Here is a 17509-nt window from a genome sequence, read left to right as displayed (position 1 = left end):
GGAAACCCAGGGCTGGTTTGGGAAGTTCCAGCAAACCCAGGGCTGCTTTGGGAAGTTCCAGCTACACCAGCATAATTCTGTGTTTACATGCAAGGACACAGGTCCGTGCTGGGGACACGCGCTGTGTCCTCGTGTGTGCTGGGGGACAGTGGTGTTGGATGCGGACTTGGGAAGGAAGGCTGGCTCGGGGAGCCTCCAGCTCTCTGCCTCAGCGCTGCCCCTCTTCTGAACCTCGCAGCCATTAATCATGATCCAGCTCCTTCGGCGGTGGCCTGGCTTTGATAAGGGGATGCTGTCGGCGTAGCGGTGGAGTGGGCTCGGCTCCGCGCTCCTCCGTGACGTGGGCCGGGGCCCGGCCGGCTCTCCCCGTCACCCCCCCTCGCCGCTGGATGGTGCCTTCGGATACTGCAGAGCGTTTCTCTGGTTAAACGCACCTTTTGTTGGATTTTTTTTCCCCCCCCCTATTAGCCAAGAAAAACTTTGCAACTTTCCTTCGTTTTCGGAGAGGAGCTGCTGCCGCCGCCGCTGCTGGGTTTCATTTTGTTTTTTTAATTTGAGGTCACGTGCACGTTGACAGTGTCTTTGAATCTAAGCGATGGTCTTGTCTCTAGCTTAGAAAGAGCTTTTGAGCTCTTCCCTCTGTTGTTTTCTCTCTGTTCAGGAACAAAGAGATTTTTCTGCCTTTAATTAAAAGGAATATTAATTCTCCGCTCCTTTGTCAAGTGACTTGAAGACACTCTGCAAACGTCCGTCTGCTCGGCAGCGCGGTGGGGTGAGCTCTGCTATGGTACGGGGCACGGAGACGTGGGGGAGCCATCCCAAAACCCCACGGCAAATGCAGAGCAGCAGCCGGGGAGGATGCTGACAGCCCCGGCGCCCGCGGTCCTCGGGTGAGGAGCCCCGTGGGGCCGAGCTGCCACCCGGGGCGGGCGCTTGGGTCCCCGGAGGAGGATAAAGCAGGTCCCCGCGCAGAACCTTTCCATGCAGGGAGAAGTTTTGAGCGTTTCTTTTGCTGTGGTTGGGGAGGAAAGCAGAGATGAACTTGGCTGTGCAAAGGGATTTTTCCCTGCTGGCTGCCTCCCGGCAGGCCCGGTCAGTGTCTGCGCTGGCAGGTAAGGTTTTACCCGGGGACGGTCAGATGTCGGACGTGTTTTGTTTGAAAAAAAGTGTGGCTGCAGATGTTGGCTTGTAGGGAGGAAAAGCCAAGAAGCCTGGGGGGGGGGAGAGGCTGTTCTCCCGTGGCGCTGGGTGCCAGCATGGGGAGGGGTGCCAGGTTCAGGCAGGGGAACAGCGCGGCCTCTTGTGGGTGCAGGATTCACCCCGTACGCCACGGACTTCCAGGGTGCAGGGTGGAAAAATACTCCGGTGCTTGGTGGTGCTTCGGTTTGGGAGGGTCGAGCAGCCCCCCAGGTTCTGCCCGTCGCTGCGGCACGCTCGGCACTGCTGGGCTCGGGGGCAGCCCCGTGGGCACGGCCGGGGTGGGCTGCCCGAGGCCAGCGTGCCGAGGAGGGGGCTCTGGCAGGTCCCACAGGGGACCTGGGGCTGGGGGCTGGCGAGTCTCTGCCAACGTCCCCTGTGTCCCTTCCCCTGATTCCTCCTTCTGAGCCACGGTCGTTTTCAGGCGTGGGAAACGCCGTGCAGGATCCGGGCTGCGTGATGTCCAGCTTTGCTGTGGAAGTGGGATCTCGGCTCCGCTCGCTGCCAGCAGTCGGCTTAAATCCCCGGTGCGGTCTAGAGGCAGTTTAGCTCCCTGCCCACGGCCACCCGGGGAAGGGGCGCGGGGTGCCGCGGGATGCTCAGGGAGGAGAGGCACCCCGTAAATGTCCGTTACTACGTCTGTTAATGGAGGTTAATTGCCGGCGAGCCAACCAAGGAGTGCAGGGCTGCCGGTGAGGTGTGCTTGAGTGCTGGCAGGGGGGCAGGGAGCTGACCCCACCACCACCAGCACCGATGCTGCTTCTGCCCCCCATCCAGACCAGCACAGTCACAGTGTGCACAAGGTTTTGGGCAGATCGGGGCCTGATCCTGCAAACGGGGCTGCCTGGGACCTGGGAGGGAGCGGGGACACCCGTGGGTTGCCCTGCTGAGCTCGGGCTTAAACGCTGCTGCTGGGGTTGAGGGGTTGCGGGTCGGATGCTACAGCCCTGGGCTGTGCTTTCCAAGCCGGACCGCGGGCGGGAGCTGGATTTAGCTGCCCCGCCAGGATGGGGACAGCGGGGCGTCCCCAAGCTGGGACCAATCCTTGCGAGCTTCATGATGGCCAGCGCAGGGCGAGACCAGGCCTGTGGCACGGAGGAGAACCCCCCTGTCTGGGTGCCGTTGGCGTTAGTGCCATTGTCCGGTTCGGGGTTTATTTTTAGATTTCCTGAAGCTTGTTTTCGGCTGTCCCTCCCAGCGTGCTCAGGCTCCCCAGGGGCAACCCCACCTTGACAAGCAGCTTTCCTTCGGAAGATGCTGACCAATGTTTCCAGAAAGCATCCAAGGGATTTCCTGTTTATTTTGAAAATTTCTCATTAATATTTTTTCCTGTGTTGTTTGATTCAATCTCACATGGGCAAAATCGCCTTGAAATGGAGCCTGCGGTTCAAAAATAGACAAAGAGTCAGTAATGCAGCGGCGGTGGGGATGCACGGCTGGATTCGGCACCCCCTCGGAGCCCTTACCGTCCTGGCGTCTGCAGGGCATGATCCAGCCCGGGGTCCCTGGGGAGCCGTCGGCGCCTCGGCGTTCCCACGCTGCAGGGACCTTGCATGGAGCTCCCTGCTGGCGCTGGCGTGTGGAAGGGGATGTTTTCCCTTCCCCAGCCACTCTCTGCCTCCAAAATGCCCCAAGTGCCCTGGCTGCTTGTGCCGCTTGTCCCCGCTCCAGCCGTCAAGGCCACCGCTGGGCACGAGCATCCCTCTGCACGTGGCTGGGCGGCTGCAAAAATTGCAAATTGGGGTGTTTTAGCCTGAACCCCTCCCTGCCCTCAAAGAGCATCCGGCTCTGCAGCTGGGGCATCGGGCTGGTTTTGGGGTGCCCCTTCGGCAACGTGTTGGTGGCTCGGTTCGCCCTGCCGTGGTGATGCACCCGCAGCCCTTGCACCGGGGAGGTGGTTTGCAGCCAAGACGTGGGGTTTTCCCAGGTGGGGGGCAGCTCCGGACGGTGCCGCTGGTGGGGTCAGCCCCAGCCCTGTGCCACCACATGCCTCCAGGTGTGCTGGGCTGGCCACGGCGCTCTGTTTACTCGCCGTGTTTAGCCAGTATATTTAATTTCCAGGAGCATAAGGCAGCTGGGGAGCAAGGAGGGCGTGTGTGTGCCCTTCTCCCCCCGCCACCCTGGAGCTGCTGGCAGGATGGGTCAGATGCAGGCAGCATCTGTTGCAGATGCTGCGCCCCGACTGGAGGGCTCGGAGGGGTTTTTTGGCCATCCTGCTGCTCCCCCGGATCCAGTGGGTCATGGGAACCCCCCAGCCTCACTCTCCGCAGGGGGGGACCCCACCGCCTGGCCCCTCTCTGCGCTGGCCAGCCACGTTGCCACCAGCCGCTGTTGACTCACAGGCTCCGACGTCAAGTCCCGGGGCTGAGCCTGAGCTGCTTTTACAGGCGAGGCTGAAATGCACAAAATGTTCGACTTGTAAAATATGTAGCGTGAGAAAATAGCCTTTTCTGCTCTCCTCCTCGCTGCCGCTGCTCCCCTGCCCCATCTGCTCGCTTGGAAAGCTTCCCGCAGCCGTAGGGGGGGGGGGCGAGGGGCTGCGAGCCCGAGGCGGCTGACAGCGCCCGGGGTCCCTCGACAATGCCCGCTGGCCCGACTTGAGGATGGCATCCACCCCGTGCCGCTGTGCCCACGCCGAGGAGTAGCCCCTCGGTGGCAGGAGGGCTCCCCAGGGCAGCACGGGCCTCGAGGGTGTGTTTGGTCCACGAGGATGCTGCCCGCCCGAAGCCTCCTCCATCCTCCCGCCCTTCCCGCCTGCTTCGGCATCCCGAGGTTTCTCTCCCCCGGGACACATTTTGAGAGCAAACGCGGGGCCAGCACTGGGAAAGCCAGCCGGGTTGTGCGGTGGCCGCCACCGGCACAGGGGATGACGCAGGCGGCGTTGGCGCGTCCCGCGGGGCCCCGGGGTTTCCGAAACAGGGCGGCGCGGTGCCTCTCGGGAGGGTGCTGGGAAATACCCCCGCGAGGCACCCCGGCAGCACCCGGCCAGGCCGGGAGGGAGCCGCCACGCCGGAGCTGGCCACGAGCCACGGTTTTCACCAGCCACCTTAATCCATCATTATCTGGGCACATTTCGGATCCTTGCCAAGAGCAAGGTGGGAAGGGGGGGTTGTAAGCATGCTTTCCCTATTCCCCTGCCATCCTTTTTGCTGCCTGTGTGTAATTAACAGAGTAATTAAAAACAGGATGAGTTAATTGGTATTCATTTATGTGGCAGATGTTTTTAATTGAGATACGAAACAATTTACCTGTTTACATAAACAATAGCAAATGAAGGCTTGTAAAACAGAGAGGGCGCCTTTTTTTTTTTTTTTTTGGCTTTTTTTTGTGTTGTTGGTTTGAGGAAAATCAAACCCGTGTCCCTCCTCCCTGGCCACGGCGGCTCGGGGGGGAGTGGGAGCCGGCTGGCATTGCCTGCGCGGGGCCGAGGAGGCGGATTTGGGTCCCTGGGTGACTGGTCGTGGCTGGAGAAATGGGGTTTGTTGGGCTCGGGGCACGTGGGGGAGCTTGGCCCCGGGTGCGGATGTCCCACGTGGAGCCATGCTGTCACCGCGTGGGGGAGGTGGAAGGGCACCAGGCGTTGGGGTCCCTGCTGGCAGCTGCCAAGCGAGGAGCATTTCCCCTGGCGCATCCCCTGGTGGCGCCGGGCGTTCACGGGATGCTGGGACCACTGGTGTGGGCAGCGCGACCCGGGGCTGCTCGCGTGAAGGGTCTGCGGGGAAAGCAAAGCACATGGGGATGTACCTGAGCGTGGTGAAACCCGCTTTGCTCCCGGCATCGGGTGGGTGGGGAGCGTCACAGCCCGGGCCAGTGGCGTGTGACCCATCGCAGGACACCCAGGGGCAAGTTGAGGATGGCAGGGGCAGAGGCTGGCTTGCCAACCGGTGTAAAGGGCTGCCGCGGCGGTGCAAGGACGGCAGGTCCCACTCAGCTGGGCAGCCAAACTAAACCACAGGGACAATGCCCGAATCTGTGGGCTGGTTGGCGTGGCATGGTCACCCATGCTGGGCCAGGCTGCCGCCATGCCCCCGGCTGGAGGAGCAGGGCAGGGCAAGACTCGTGCCACCCAGGGCATGAGCATCCTTGGGAGGATCCCTGCCTGCAGGCAGGAGTGCAGGCAGGGCCCGAGTGCCTGGCAGGGCTGGGACACACTGCCAGCGCTCCCTTGGCACCACCGGGCACATCTGTGTCCCGTTGTCCTCGTGGCGGCCGTTACCTGCGGCGAGAGCTCCCCGCACCAGCGACCCCGCCATTGCCTCCCCAGGCATGGAGCCGGCTGAAGCCCGGTTCATTTACACCTTGTGCAGAGGGTTTAATTAATTGGCTTTCTCTTTCAAAGGCTTCATTTGTGCTCATTTTGGATTGCTCCCTGCTAGCCTGGCCCCCCAAAATGTGCACACAGGGCATGTTGGCAGTGGGATAACTGCTGGGAGCGAGCAGCATCCCTGCCGCATCCCTCCAACATCCCACAGCCGCTGTCCTGCTCTCTCTCCCTCTGCGTGCAACTGGGGATGAGCCACCTCCAAGCTGCCTGCTGTCACCTACCCCCATCGTCTCTGCGTCCCTGGGGAGGGGATCAGGTTGGGCACAGGGGAGGAGGGAGATGATGGTGGCCTGCAGCTCCCACCAGCTCTGCCGGGCTCGTGCACGTGGCTGTCAGTGCTGCCTGGCCGCCGGCACTGTGAACTTCCCTAACATGCTCCAGCTGGGACGGCTCGGTCCCTCGCCATCTTACTGGGGAGTTGTTCTTGGCCCCCACGGCAGCGGCAGCTGAGGAGCAGGAATGCTCGCCTTTGTTTCGGAGGCAGCCTGGCTTCGGGAGACGTCGCCTCCAGCATCTGGATTTCATTTGTTTCATTTGTGGCCATTTGGAGAGCATGAAGGATGCTGGTCTTTTAATTCCCTTTTAACCCCTTCCTCTCTCGGGAAGCTTCGCCCAGCCTGGGAGGGGAGGGCTGTGGGAAAGCCGGAACTTTCCAATGACCGCAGGCAGGGCAGCTCCCTCCCCGCTCCATCCCTGTCCCTGGAGAGGACAGCGGTCCCTGGGCGCTCCGCAGTCATTGGGCTCACCGCGGGGCTGGCCCATCCCTGTCTCCATCCCCAGCTGCTCCCTGGTCCTGCCCAAGGCTGCAGAGAGCAGGGGCCGCTCGCTGCCCCGGGGAGGACGGGTACCCCAGGCTGGGGCAGAGCCTGCGGCGGGGGGGACGGGCTCCCCGGGACCGTGGGAAGCAACGGACCCTGGGCTGGGCCGGCTGCCGGGGCCCCGTCTGTCAGGTACCAGGCTGCAGGGTGCCATGCATTGGTGCCTGCCGGTGTGCGCAGCCGCACGGTGCCATGCATGGGTGCTTCCCAGCACCCAGCACTGCCCCACGGGGAGCACCCAGACGAGCAGACCCCCTGCCCTAGCTCCGGTGGGAGGCAGGGGGACCGGCTAACAGGTTTTATCACATCTTCCACCGGGGAAGACCCACGCACAAGCCAGGGTGAGCAATTCAGGGGTCGCCGGTGCCCAGCGGGGTCACAAACCCCAACCCCTGCGGTGCTGCCGGGGTGGCGCGGGGCTGGGTGCCGTGGGCAAGCTGGGGCCAAGCGGTGCTTCATCACCCAGTAGTGGCCGTGCTGGTGTGTCACCCCAGCGGGGACTGTGCCCGGGCCAGCGCGTTGTAGGTTAAACCCTCCGGTGTGACAAATGGGGGGCTTGGGGTCGCGCAGGGGTGTGGGGGGGGTCCGGCATCCGCTGGCCCCGGGAGGCAGGGCGGGGGACGCCTGCTCCCGCCAGCCAAGGAGAAAATACTAATCCTTTTATTTTTATATTATTACTTATTCATCTGGGCTGCACAGGCCTAATGGAAACCAGATGGAGGAAAACAGACACAGCCCCGAGCGGCTGGGACAAATTAACCCAAAGAAAGAAAAAAGAAAAAGAAAGGGGGGAAAAAAAAAAATTCCAGCGGAGTTTGAGTCGTGTTGGGGAGTTATTTTTTGGAGGAGCTGCCGGGAGGCTGCACTGTGCCCCCCAAAGCCCCCTTCGCCCGCCACGGAGCTCATCCCATCCTGGGTTGGTGCCACGGCCGCGGCTGGATCCTGCGGGCATCCCGGGCTCTGTTTGTTTTGGACATTTCTGGGCTCGGGCACTGAGAAATCCCATCGGGTTCAGGGCCGTCCCTTGTCCTCGTGCCCGCGCGGTGGTTTTTGGGTTGCAAACACCTTGGGGAAAATTTATGGCTTAGAGAAAAAAAAAAGGAAAAGACAAGAAAAAACACGGCCAGGCCCCATTTCCCTGGGTGTTTGCTCAGCTTCGTGGAAACTTTCCTCCTGATGGGAAGTTGTGGAAAAGCCGCGTCGGTGCCAGAAGGAGCGTATCCATGTTTTCTCCTCAGCGTGGGCATGCGCGCGGAGTCAGGACAGCGAGGGCGACAGGGATGGGCATGCAGAAAGGGATGGTGTGTGCCAGGGATGCAGGCGGGGACGGGGAGGCAAGACGGGACGGTGCTGGGAATGCAGGCAGGGATGGTGCCGGGGATGCAGACAGGAACAGCGATGCAGGCAGGGATGGTGCCAGGGATGCAGACAGGAATGGGGATGCAGACAGGAATGGGGTTGCAGACAGGAACGGGGATGCAGGCAGGGATGGTGCCGGGGATGCAGACAGGAACTGGGATGCAGGCAGGGATGGTGCTGGGGATGCAGACAGGAACTGGGATGCAGGCAGGGATGGTGCCGGGGATGCAGACAGGAACGGAGATGCAGGCAGGAATGGGGATGCAGACCAGGGTGAACATCTGGCAGCCTCCTCCCTCCCTGCAAGCGATGGCAGAGCCGAACCCGCCGGCGCAGCCCCTCTGTGCTGGGACCGTGCAGGCAGCCGGTGCAGGTGCACTTACCCGGGTGAGCTGCCACCCTGTCCCCACGTTGCTGCGGCTCGTCCCCATGCCCAGCGGCTGTTGCATGGAGAGCCGGGGCCTCGGGCCGAGCACGTGGGCGGTTGCAGCGTTGCAGACATGAAGAGCACGCTGCCATGCCTCGCTACGCTGCGCCCCGCAGCCCACGCCCCGGGCTCGGAGAGGGCGAGAAGGGCAAGGGGGTGGCCCATGTAGAGCCCCACGTCATGGGAAGGTGCTGGCCCTGCCTGCTGCGGGCAGGAGCCGGCAGGCAGAGGGGACACACGTCGTGCTTTGCTGAGCTGGGCAGCGGGCGATGCCCGGGGGATGCTGAGCCTGAGCCTGGGACACACTCTGTGCACGCTGGCAGATCGTCCTCTGCCGCTGGGGCTGGATCCTGCTCCGCTGATCGATGGGGAAAGTCTGGAAGGCTGGAGAAGCCTTACCCAGAGGTGGGCATGTCCATGAAAAGGAAAATGAAAGGTGTTCTTCAGGATGTCCCGTTTATTTTGGCAGGCCCTGTAAACAAACTGTTGTTTTACGGGGAGGGATGCTGCGTGGTCTTGGGGTTTCTCCTGAGGCTGGAGTGGGAGAAGGGGGTGAGGAAAGGGAAACCGGAGCATGCACATCCAGGCGTCTGCAGGATTCCATGCACCTGGGAGGCTCGGTCCCTGGCATGGGGATGTTCCCATGGTGCCGGAGCCGTCTGGGAGGATGCTGTGGGACCACGGCGATGACCGCGCGGGAGGTTGGCCCTTGCTGCTGACTCTCCCATCTCCCGGTCCTCCGCACGCAGCATCGGCTGCGGCACAAGCCCCGATAGCATCTTGCTCGGGATGAGGCCCTGGTTTTATTTAGCCCGGACAATGTGCTCTTGCAGGGTTCAATTAATCTCACGACAGTTGCAGCGGATTAAGCATGCATATTAGATTAGTGTTTATCAGCCGTGCCTGGCGGGGAGCGTGCCGGGGCCAGCAGGGACCCCGGGGCCGGGGGGCGGCCGTGGCGGCCACTTCCTTCTTTGGCTGGGGCCGGCGGCGGCGGCGCGGGCTCGGGCGTGCTGACGGACCACCGCAGCTGCCCACACTTGCAGCCACCCATCACCGCCCGGCGCGGCAGCCGCGGGGCCGAAACCTTGCACCGGGGCCCCGCCACCGCTGTGCAGAGGGGACGGTGCTGGCACGCTTCCCCCGGGGATGCCGCTGCCGGGTGTTATTTGGGGTTGCAAGCGCAGGGCAGTGGGACGGAGGCAGTGATGACGGGGGGGAGCCCAGTGCAGCGATGGCAGGGAGTCCCGCGCTGCCTGGTTTGCAGGATCCGGCACGTCGCAGGGCTCCCTGTGGGAGGACAGCCACCAGTGAGTGCGCGGGTCCTGCCATCACTGCGGCCACCGAGCACTGGCCGTAACGAGCCCACGATTTATAGCCTGTGCGTAAGCCCTGTCTGGGATTATGGCAGCCTTGCGCAGAGCTGCTGGGGATGGCGAGGGGTTAGCGGGCAGCCAGGGATTCCCGAGATGTGGGCAGGTAATCTCTGGCAGGAGGGTGCCAGGACGTGACAGCGATGGCTTTGCAGGCACACACACGCTGTTCGTGTGCTGGGCTGGGCTGTGCCCTGTGCGTGGGACAGAACCGTCCCCACCACCCTGCATCCACGCCGGGCACAGGGCACCGTCCCCACCGTTGTGCAGCTGCACCATCCCCGCCGTCCTGCGGGCGTACAGGACACCAGGCACCATCCCCGCTGCCCGAGCTCTGCCCGGGCCGAGGGTTGCTGCTGTCCCACACCAGGCAGTGGAGATGCCCAGGCCACCCCAAGGTCCCCAAGGGTCCCCTCTGCCCCTGTCCTGATGCCCATTAGGAGGGGAAGCGCGGCGCTGCCCGGCACACCCCGCTCACCGCCCCGTGTCCTTTCTCCGCAGATAACGCGGAGACGAGGGCTGCCACCATGCCCGACTCGCCGGCCGACGTGAAGACACAGCCCAGGTCCACGCCGCCCAGCATGCCTCCGCCGCCGCCGGCCGTCACGCAGGGAGCCACGCGCCATCCCTCCTTCACACCAAACACCAGTGAGTACCAGGCTGCTGGCGGGGACGGGGACGGGGACGGGATGCCAGGCAGGGAAGCTGCCCGCCTCCCTTCGCCTCCGGGTCACACGCTGCATCCTCGATCGGCGGCGTCCTCAGCCCCTTGCGCGGCGCTGGCCACACGGTGGGGTGGCATTGCCCATCCTTACACTGGAGAAGGGCTTTGGGCTGCACGCCCTGAGCCCCAGGTCACGCGTGTGTCCGCGGGGAGCACTGTGGCACTGCCCATCGCCAGCAGTGCCCTGCGAGGTGCTTGAGGATGGGGACGTCCTGGTCTCCTGCCACAAGGTCGCCAAATGGGGACACGGAGCAGCATGTGGCCCTGGGCGCTGGAGGATGCTGCAGGCTGGGGGAGTCCCCATGGTTGGAGCTGGCTCCGTCGGGGGTCCCGGGCGCGTAGGGACCTGCCTGCCCGTCTGCGTGTGGCAGCCGGCAGTGGCAGGGCAGGGTCACAGCCAGCCATGGTGGCAGGGATGTCCTTGCCCTGCCCACACAGTGTGGTGGCATCAAGGGACTCAGGGGGCACTTGAGGTCCGAGTCCTGAGTCTCTGTAGCATCGTTGAACTGGGGGAGCCCCGACGCACTGGTGGCACCAGTGGTGCGTGGGCTTGTGGCACGCCTGCAGAGCTTGCAGCAGGGATTGGTCCCTGTGTCGGTGTCACCGTCCCGGCACACAGCTGGACAAGGGACACGCAGGACAGGATCGGGGCGGGCAGGGGCTGAGGCTGGTCCCCCGGGGAAGGAGCAGCGGTGGCCATAGTGAGCGGTTGCTCCAGCTCCACCAAGACGTGTGTGTGCACAGAGGTTTGCTTGTAGCTGCTTCTCGCTTAGAAACCCCAGCGGGGAAGAAAACACCCCCAAAACAACCCCCCCAAGCCGCTGCTCGCCGCCATGGCCCTGCTGCCCTCCCGGCCAGATGCTCTCTAATTAGAAATCGGCTTGTGCTCGGCTGTGCTCTGAGGGGTTTTGCTTTTTAATCCGAGCCCCGCGGCAGATGTGGCACGCTGGGTTCGGCTCGGTGCAGGACGCGGGGCTGGGGGTGCAGGCAGCCTCTCCGCCATGTCTTGGCCTGCAGCGCGAGAGTGTTTCGGTTGTTTTTGGTATTGGGGGAAACGCGGCAAACCACCCCCTGTGCTGGCGCTGTGCGGGGGTGGTCCCGAAAGGCGGCGACCGTGTTAGGCAGCCGAGCATCCCTTGAACCCTCCCTCCGTCTGCGTCGGGATGCAGGGACCCGGCTCCATCCCTCGGTCCGGGCGGCTTCGCCCACGGCACGCGTGCCCCTGCCGTGCCCGCCATCAGTGAGCGTTGCCTGCAGGGACCCCCGGCCGAGAGCTGCCCCCTCTGCTCTCTCATCATAGCGTGTTTTATTTTGCTTGCAGATCGAGACGCTGGCCCTCCGACGTTTCTGCCTCGCGGCCGTTTTCATGGTTGCTTGAAATGGTCGATGGTCTGTCTTTGTAAGTAAAATGAAGCATCCGCTCTCATGAGAGACCCGAGCTGCAGCCGCAGCCCCCCCCAGGAGGCGCAGGGTCCCGCGGCGGGCACGGTGCCGTGGTGGGGGGCTCGGGCAGGCTGCGCTCCCCCGCGCCAGCCCCTCTCCCTGCCCCGGCGGGTCACGGGGATGCGAACCCCGTCCCCAGCCCGGCCGAGGGACATGTGCGGCGTCTAACTTAGTAACGCACCTGTCACGGGAATAAAAGCAGTTGTGGCCACCGGGTTATTTTCGGCACCTCTTTAGCGGGCGGCTGATACTGCCCGGCCGTAGAGGGAGCGGGAGCCCGCCGCGGCAGGCAGGGCAGGCAGGGCGGCGCAGGCAGCGCAAGGTTAGTGCGATCCCAGGAGCCGGGTGCCCGGCGCTCGGCGGGGAGCGGCGCGGTGCATGCCCGGGTGCCGTGGAGCGGCGCGCGGTCAGGAGATGGGGCCAGGCGTGCCGTCGCCCACGCCGGCTGCGGAAAGGTCCCTGCGCTCGCGCGGTCTGCGCAGAGGGCTGGCACAGGAGCGAGGGGCTCGCCACACCGCAAGCTGGCACCCTCAGGTGTATCCCCCCCACCACCAAGTCCCCTGGCATGGGGTGCTCCGCTCAGCTCCGGTCCTTCCAGCCTGGGCAGCAGGGCCAGAGGCGCCGGTGTGCTGCAAGCCAGGCTGGGCTTGGTGGGAAATGGCTCGTGGCTTCTCCTGGGCGGGTGCTGAGCAGCTCCCAGAGGGGCAGGATGGAGCCCCTTCTCTTGGCTGCCTTGAATGTTGAGGAGCAGGATCAGGCCCTCGCTGCGCTGGGGCATGCCCTGCATCCCATCCCTCCCCGCAGCCCGCACCTGCCTCCTGCAGTGCCAGGGACCGGTCCAGGATGCAAACCCAGGGATGCAGCAGCATCCCAAAACTTCCTGGGCGGGATGTCAGCCCCACGGAACCCAGCAGGATGCTCCGGTCCCCCCAGCCCACCCTTGTCCCCGCGGTGCCAGGGCACAGCCACCCGCTCTGACCTCCCATTCCCTCTCTCCTCACAGTGATGAACGGGAGCAGCCACTCACCCACCGCCATCAATGGGGCCCCATCCACCCCCAACGGGTTCAGCAACGGGCCGGCCACCTCCTCCTCCGCCTCCCTCTCCACCCACCAGCTCCCGCCGGCCTGCGGCGCCCGCCAGCTCTCCAAGCTCAAGCGCTTCCTCACCACGCTGCAGCAGTTCGGCAACGACATCTCCCCCGAGATCGGGGAGCGGGTGCGCACCCTCGTCCTGGGGCTCGTGGTACGTCTGACGGGTGCAGGGTCAGTCCCGGGGCTGGTGGGGTGATGCCCTGGCGGGGATCCTGTGTTTTCCTTTTGGGGTGGAGATGGTGCTAAATAGGGGAAGAAAAAGAGGGTCCTGTTGGTGATGGGTTGGCCTAAATCCTGGATTATTTTTTTTTCTGGCATCTCCCGTGATCTGCACAGCACGGTGGGCGGGCAAGGTGCAGAGTGGGGTCCCCATTTCTGGAATTGCCAGCAAAGCCTTGAGCATGGTTTTCCCTCAAGTATGGTTTTCCCTCAAGCACGGTTTTCCCTTGAGCGCGAGAGAGCCGGCGGAGGAGCAGAAATGGGGGAGAAATAGCAAAGCATCTCCCCGGGGGGTGCAGGGGAGGGTGGGGGGCCACGGCCGATGGCGCTGAGCCCGGGCTGTCCCCGCAGAACTCCACGCTCACCATCGAGGAGTTTCACGCCAAGCTCCAGGAGGCCACCAACTTCCCGCTGCGACCCTTCGTCATCCCCTTCCTCAAGGTGGGTTCCCCAGCCCGGGCAATGCAGGGATGTCGGGGTTAGCATTGGCATCGCTGGAAAAAGGGGATTCGGGGGTCGGGGTTGGCAGCTGCCCATGGGGCTGCCCGTGTCCCCTGCCCCCCTGGACGCCCAGCTCCTTGCACGTGTGGAGTCACACGAGGCCGGGGCTGTTTGCAATAAAGCGAGGGGTTTGGCCCAGCTGGTAACCATTTGCAATTCATTAAAAAAAAAATCCCCTTTTTTTTTATTTGCCTTTTAATTTTGCGCTGACTCTGCACCGTCACCCCGTTCCGGAGGGATTCGCCGACCGCTGGCATGCCTGGCAGCACTGGTGCTGCCGGCAGATGTTCAAGCCCGGCGTCGTCTGCCTCTCGTTCGCAGAGGAAAAACAAAAAAGTGCAAAAAAAAAAAAAAAAAAAGCCCCTTTTCCACCTCTGCCTCCCCAGCCCCCCAGAGCAGAGCTCCGCGCTCGCCGCAGGAATCTGCCTGCAAAGCTGCTGGAGCGGTTTGCTCCTGGCAGGGGACGGCAGGAGCCGAAATGCGGCAGGGATGAGCCAGGGGAGCGGGGAGCAGAGCCCCCTCACCCTCCTGCCCGGGTTTGCAGGGCACCGTGGGAGCAGGGGGACGATGCATCCCCGGCCGCCAGGCTCATGGGGTCCCGGCGGGCGCTGGTGGCTCCGTGGCTCGGGGACGGGCTGGGAGCCATCCCCGCTGTCCTGTTGCCAAGCGCGCGGCGGCCCCGCCGGCCGCCCTGGCACCCTGCTCCCAGCTGTTCCCACCGTGGGCTCCAGATGTTTCTCATTATCCTAACTGCAACCAGCCGGGCTCGGCGTGCTTCCCAGACTCGGGGGCTTGCTTGTTTTTGTGGGGTTGTTTCCCCCCCCAACCCCGGCTGGGGAAGGGGAGGGTCCGGCCCCGCTCGCCTCAGCACGCATCTCCGGCTCGGGCGCTAACGTGTCCGACAGATGGGAATTTGGCTGCGGATCAGCTGCCTAAAGAGAAAACCAGAGCTGGCAGCCAGAGCGCCCGGGCAGAAAGGGGTCTCTGCTGCTTAATTCTTGCTGCTCCCTGCGCTCCTTGGGGCCACGGCGCCCGGGGGGGACATGGTGGGTGGGTGGGGAGTTCACAGCCGGTCCCTGTGCCCCACGGGTGCCAGATGGGCTGGGGGCTCAGGTCCCCAGGGTGAGAGCTGCGGGGACAGCGTGGTGGAGGTGGCCAACCTGGCTGGGGGATGACGCTCTGCAACCCCTGCCAGGATGCTGCGGGCTCAGTCGAAGCCGTGCGTGTGGCAGCATGTGGCCAGACCCTGCGGGGTGCCACGTGTGTGTCCCCCCCGGCAGCCCAGCTGGCTCAGGCACGCTGCAGTGAGTGGGGTCACGGGGATGTCCCCCAGGGGAAGGTGAGCAGGACCCCAAAGGGAAGGCTGCTGCCTGCCCCACACCTCCTGCCCACGGTGGGCTGGGGGCAAAGATGGGCTGTACTGGGGTGGGGGGGGGGGATGCTCGGGTGGCCAGGCTCTGCAGGGGGCTCTCAGCAGGTGGGTGCCAGGTTGTGGGGGGGGTGGTGGTCTGTGGGGCTGTGGACTGGACTCTCGCCCCCCCTCGCAGGCCAACCTGCCGCTGCTGCAGCGGGAGCTGCTGCACTGCGCCCGCATGGCCAAGCAGACCCCGGCCCAGTACCTGGCCCAGCACGAGCAGCTGCTGCTGGACGCCAACGCCTCCTCTCCCATCGACTCCTCCGAGCTGCTCCTGGAGGTGGGCGAGAGCGGCAAGAGGAGGACGCCAGACAGGTGAGAGCCGGCGGAGGGGCGCGGGGGTGTTTTTTCGGCGACACATCCCTGCCACCCCTCCCTGGGGCGGTGGGCGCCGATGCCCGGTGGGGACCGACCTCCACTCCTCCATCCAGGACCAAAGAGAACGGTTTGGACCGAGACCCTCTGCACCCTGAGCACCTCAGCAAGCGGCCGTGCACCATGAGCCCGGCGCAGCGCTACAGCCCCAGCAACGGGCTCAGCCACCCCCCCAACGGGCTGGGGCACCCCCCCGCCGCCCCCACCTTGCCCCAGCACTACCGCCTGGAGGACATGGCCATGGCGCATCACTACCGCGACGCCTACCGCCACCCCGACCCCCGGGAGCTCCGCGAGCGCCAGCGGCCCGCCGGTAAGTGGCGGCATCCCCGTGCACTGGGGGGGTGATGGGACAGGGGGCTGGGGAGCACCCCCCCCAGGGAAAGGGGTGCTGCGGGGGGCTGACCCCTGCCCTGCTCTTGCCTTGCAGCGGTGCGTGGGGCACGGCAGGAGGAGGTGATCGACCACCGGCTCACCGACCGGGAGTGGGCGGAGGAGTGGAAACACCTCAACAACGTATGTATTGCCCCCCCCCAGCAGTCCCATGGGGCTGGCGTGCATGCTTTGCCCCCCCACACACTTTGCCCTCCGTCACCACCGTGTCCCCCCCAGGGCTTTTCTCCCGAGCATCCTCTGCCCCCCACAGCCGGAGCATCACCCCGGCCCCGGCACAGCCCAAATCCCCCCGCAGCATCAGGCACCACAGTCCCCCAGCTGTTTGTGGCAGAGCCCCCCCCCCCAACCTGACATTGCCCCCCCTGCCCCCAGCTGCTGAACTGCATCATGGACATGGTGGAGAAGACGCGCCGGTCGCTGACGGTGCTGCGGCGGTGCCAGGAGGCTGACCGCGAGGAGCTCAACCACTGGATCCGGCGCTACAGCGACGCCGAGGACATGAAGAAAGGCAGCCCCCCCTCCGCCCGCCCCCACAACAGCTCCTCCGCCTCCGAGGCGCCCCAGTTAGGTATTGACCCCCGGGGCTGCGGGGTGCATACGGGGGGTGGGGGGCTGCGCCCCTCTCCAGGGTGCATGTGCCATTCCCCCGGGGGGTCCGGCGCTGCCGGCGGGGGGTTTCGAAGGGGACGGCATCTCCTAACGGAGTCACTCCATCTCCTTCGCAGACGCTCACCGGGAGTTTGCACCACGGCCCCTCTCCGGGTACATGCCGGAGGAGATCTGGAGGAAGGCTGGTGAGTGTGGGGTGGGCACCGGCACCCATCGGTGTGTTGAGCTGGCAGGGTCTCTGCCACATCCCCTCCCTGCGCTGCGTCGGGCTGCCGGCAGGGCTGGAGGGGGTCAGGGTGGGTTTGCAGCGCGGGGTGGGTGCTCGCAGCCGTCCCAGGGAGCTGCTGCAGAGGGGGATCCTCAGCCGCTTTCCTTCCAGAAGAAGCTGTGAACGAGGTGAAGCGCCAGGCCATGTCCGAGCTGCAGAAGGCCGTGTCAGACGCCGAGCGGAAAGCCCATGAGCTGATCACGACGGAGCGAGCCAAGATGGAGCGAGCCCTGGCCGAGGCCAAGCGCCAGGCTTCGGAGGACGCCCTGACCGTCATCAATCAGCAGGAGGACTCGAGCGAGGTGGGGGCCAGTGGGGGCCAGCCAGAAGGGACGGGGTTGGTGGCAGACACAGGCGTTTGGGACCTGCTCCTTTTGCAATCAAGTTTGCAGCATCTGTGCGTGTGAGACTGGGTACTGCGGCAGCACCACGGGGTGGGAAGAGGGGATTTCTTGCACTGAGCTGGATGGGGGGGGGTGCATGATCCAGGATGGGATGCCCAGTCCAGGATGGGGGAGCACAGTCTGGGATGGAGGTGCATGGTCCAGGATGGAGTACATGGTCCAGGATGGGGATGAGCGGTCTGGGATGATGCGCGTGGTCTGGGATGCAGGTGCATGGTCTGGGATGATGCGCACGGTCCAGGAGGCAGATGCATGGTCCAGGATGGGGATGTATGGTCCAAGACGATGTGCAAGTTCTGGGATGGGGGTCCGTGGTCCAGGACAGGGTGCATAGTCTGAGATGGAGTGCACGGTCCAGGATGGGAACGCATCATCCAGGATGATGTGCATGAACCGGGATGCAGGCGCATGGTCCGGGATGATGTGCACGGTCTGGGATGAGGATATATGGTCCGGGATGCGGCTGCGCAGTCTGGGATGGTGGACTGCATGGTCCAGGATGGTGGCGCATGATCTGGGATGGAGGTGCACGATCCAGGGCTGAGGTTTGGCTTTGCATCCCCG

The 17509-nt window shown here is 64.5% G+C and overlaps 1 protein-coding gene across 6 annotated transcripts in view; it reads left to right on the top strand.

The window, feature by feature from the left end:
• The window catches only part of CBFA2T3 (CBFA2/RUNX1 partner transcriptional co-repressor 3), a 32016-nt gene that overhangs the window by 10255 nt on the left and 4252 nt on the right, over positions 1-17509 (top strand). For 2 of the 6 annotated variants that reach the window (XM_054198650.1, XM_054198652.1), the window contains exons 2-11: positions 10000-10146; positions 11544-11621; positions 12669-12910; positions 13330-13419; positions 15027-15208; positions 15325-15581; positions 15699-15784; positions 16037-16232; positions 16390-16458; positions 16653-16843. In XM_054198650.1, coding sequence (XP_054054625.1) covers positions 10000-10146; positions 11544-11621; positions 12669-12910; positions 13330-13419; positions 15027-15208; positions 15325-15581; positions 15699-15784; positions 16037-16232; positions 16390-16458; positions 16653-16843 — 1538 coding nt within the window. Of the gene's footprint in view, positions 1-94; positions 1113-9999; positions 10147-11543; positions 11622-12668; positions 12911-13329; positions 13420-15026; positions 15209-15324; positions 15582-15698; positions 15785-16036; positions 16233-16389; positions 16459-16652; positions 16844-17154; positions 17507-17509 lie in introns of those variants that run through there. The other 4 variants (XM_054198653.1, XM_054198649.1, XM_054198647.1 and 1 more) reach the window with 4 other exon arrangements.

This window comes from Rissa tridactyla, chromosome 4 (assembly GCF_028500815.1).
Source record: "Rissa tridactyla isolate bRisTri1 chromosome 4, bRisTri1.patW.cur.20221130, whole genome shotgun sequence".
Lineage (NCBI taxonomy): Eukaryota > Metazoa > Chordata > Aves > Charadriiformes > Laridae > Rissa > Rissa tridactyla.
The sequence above is the reverse complement of the archived record's forward strand: the minus strand, read 5'-3'. Positions and strand labels throughout refer to the sequence as shown.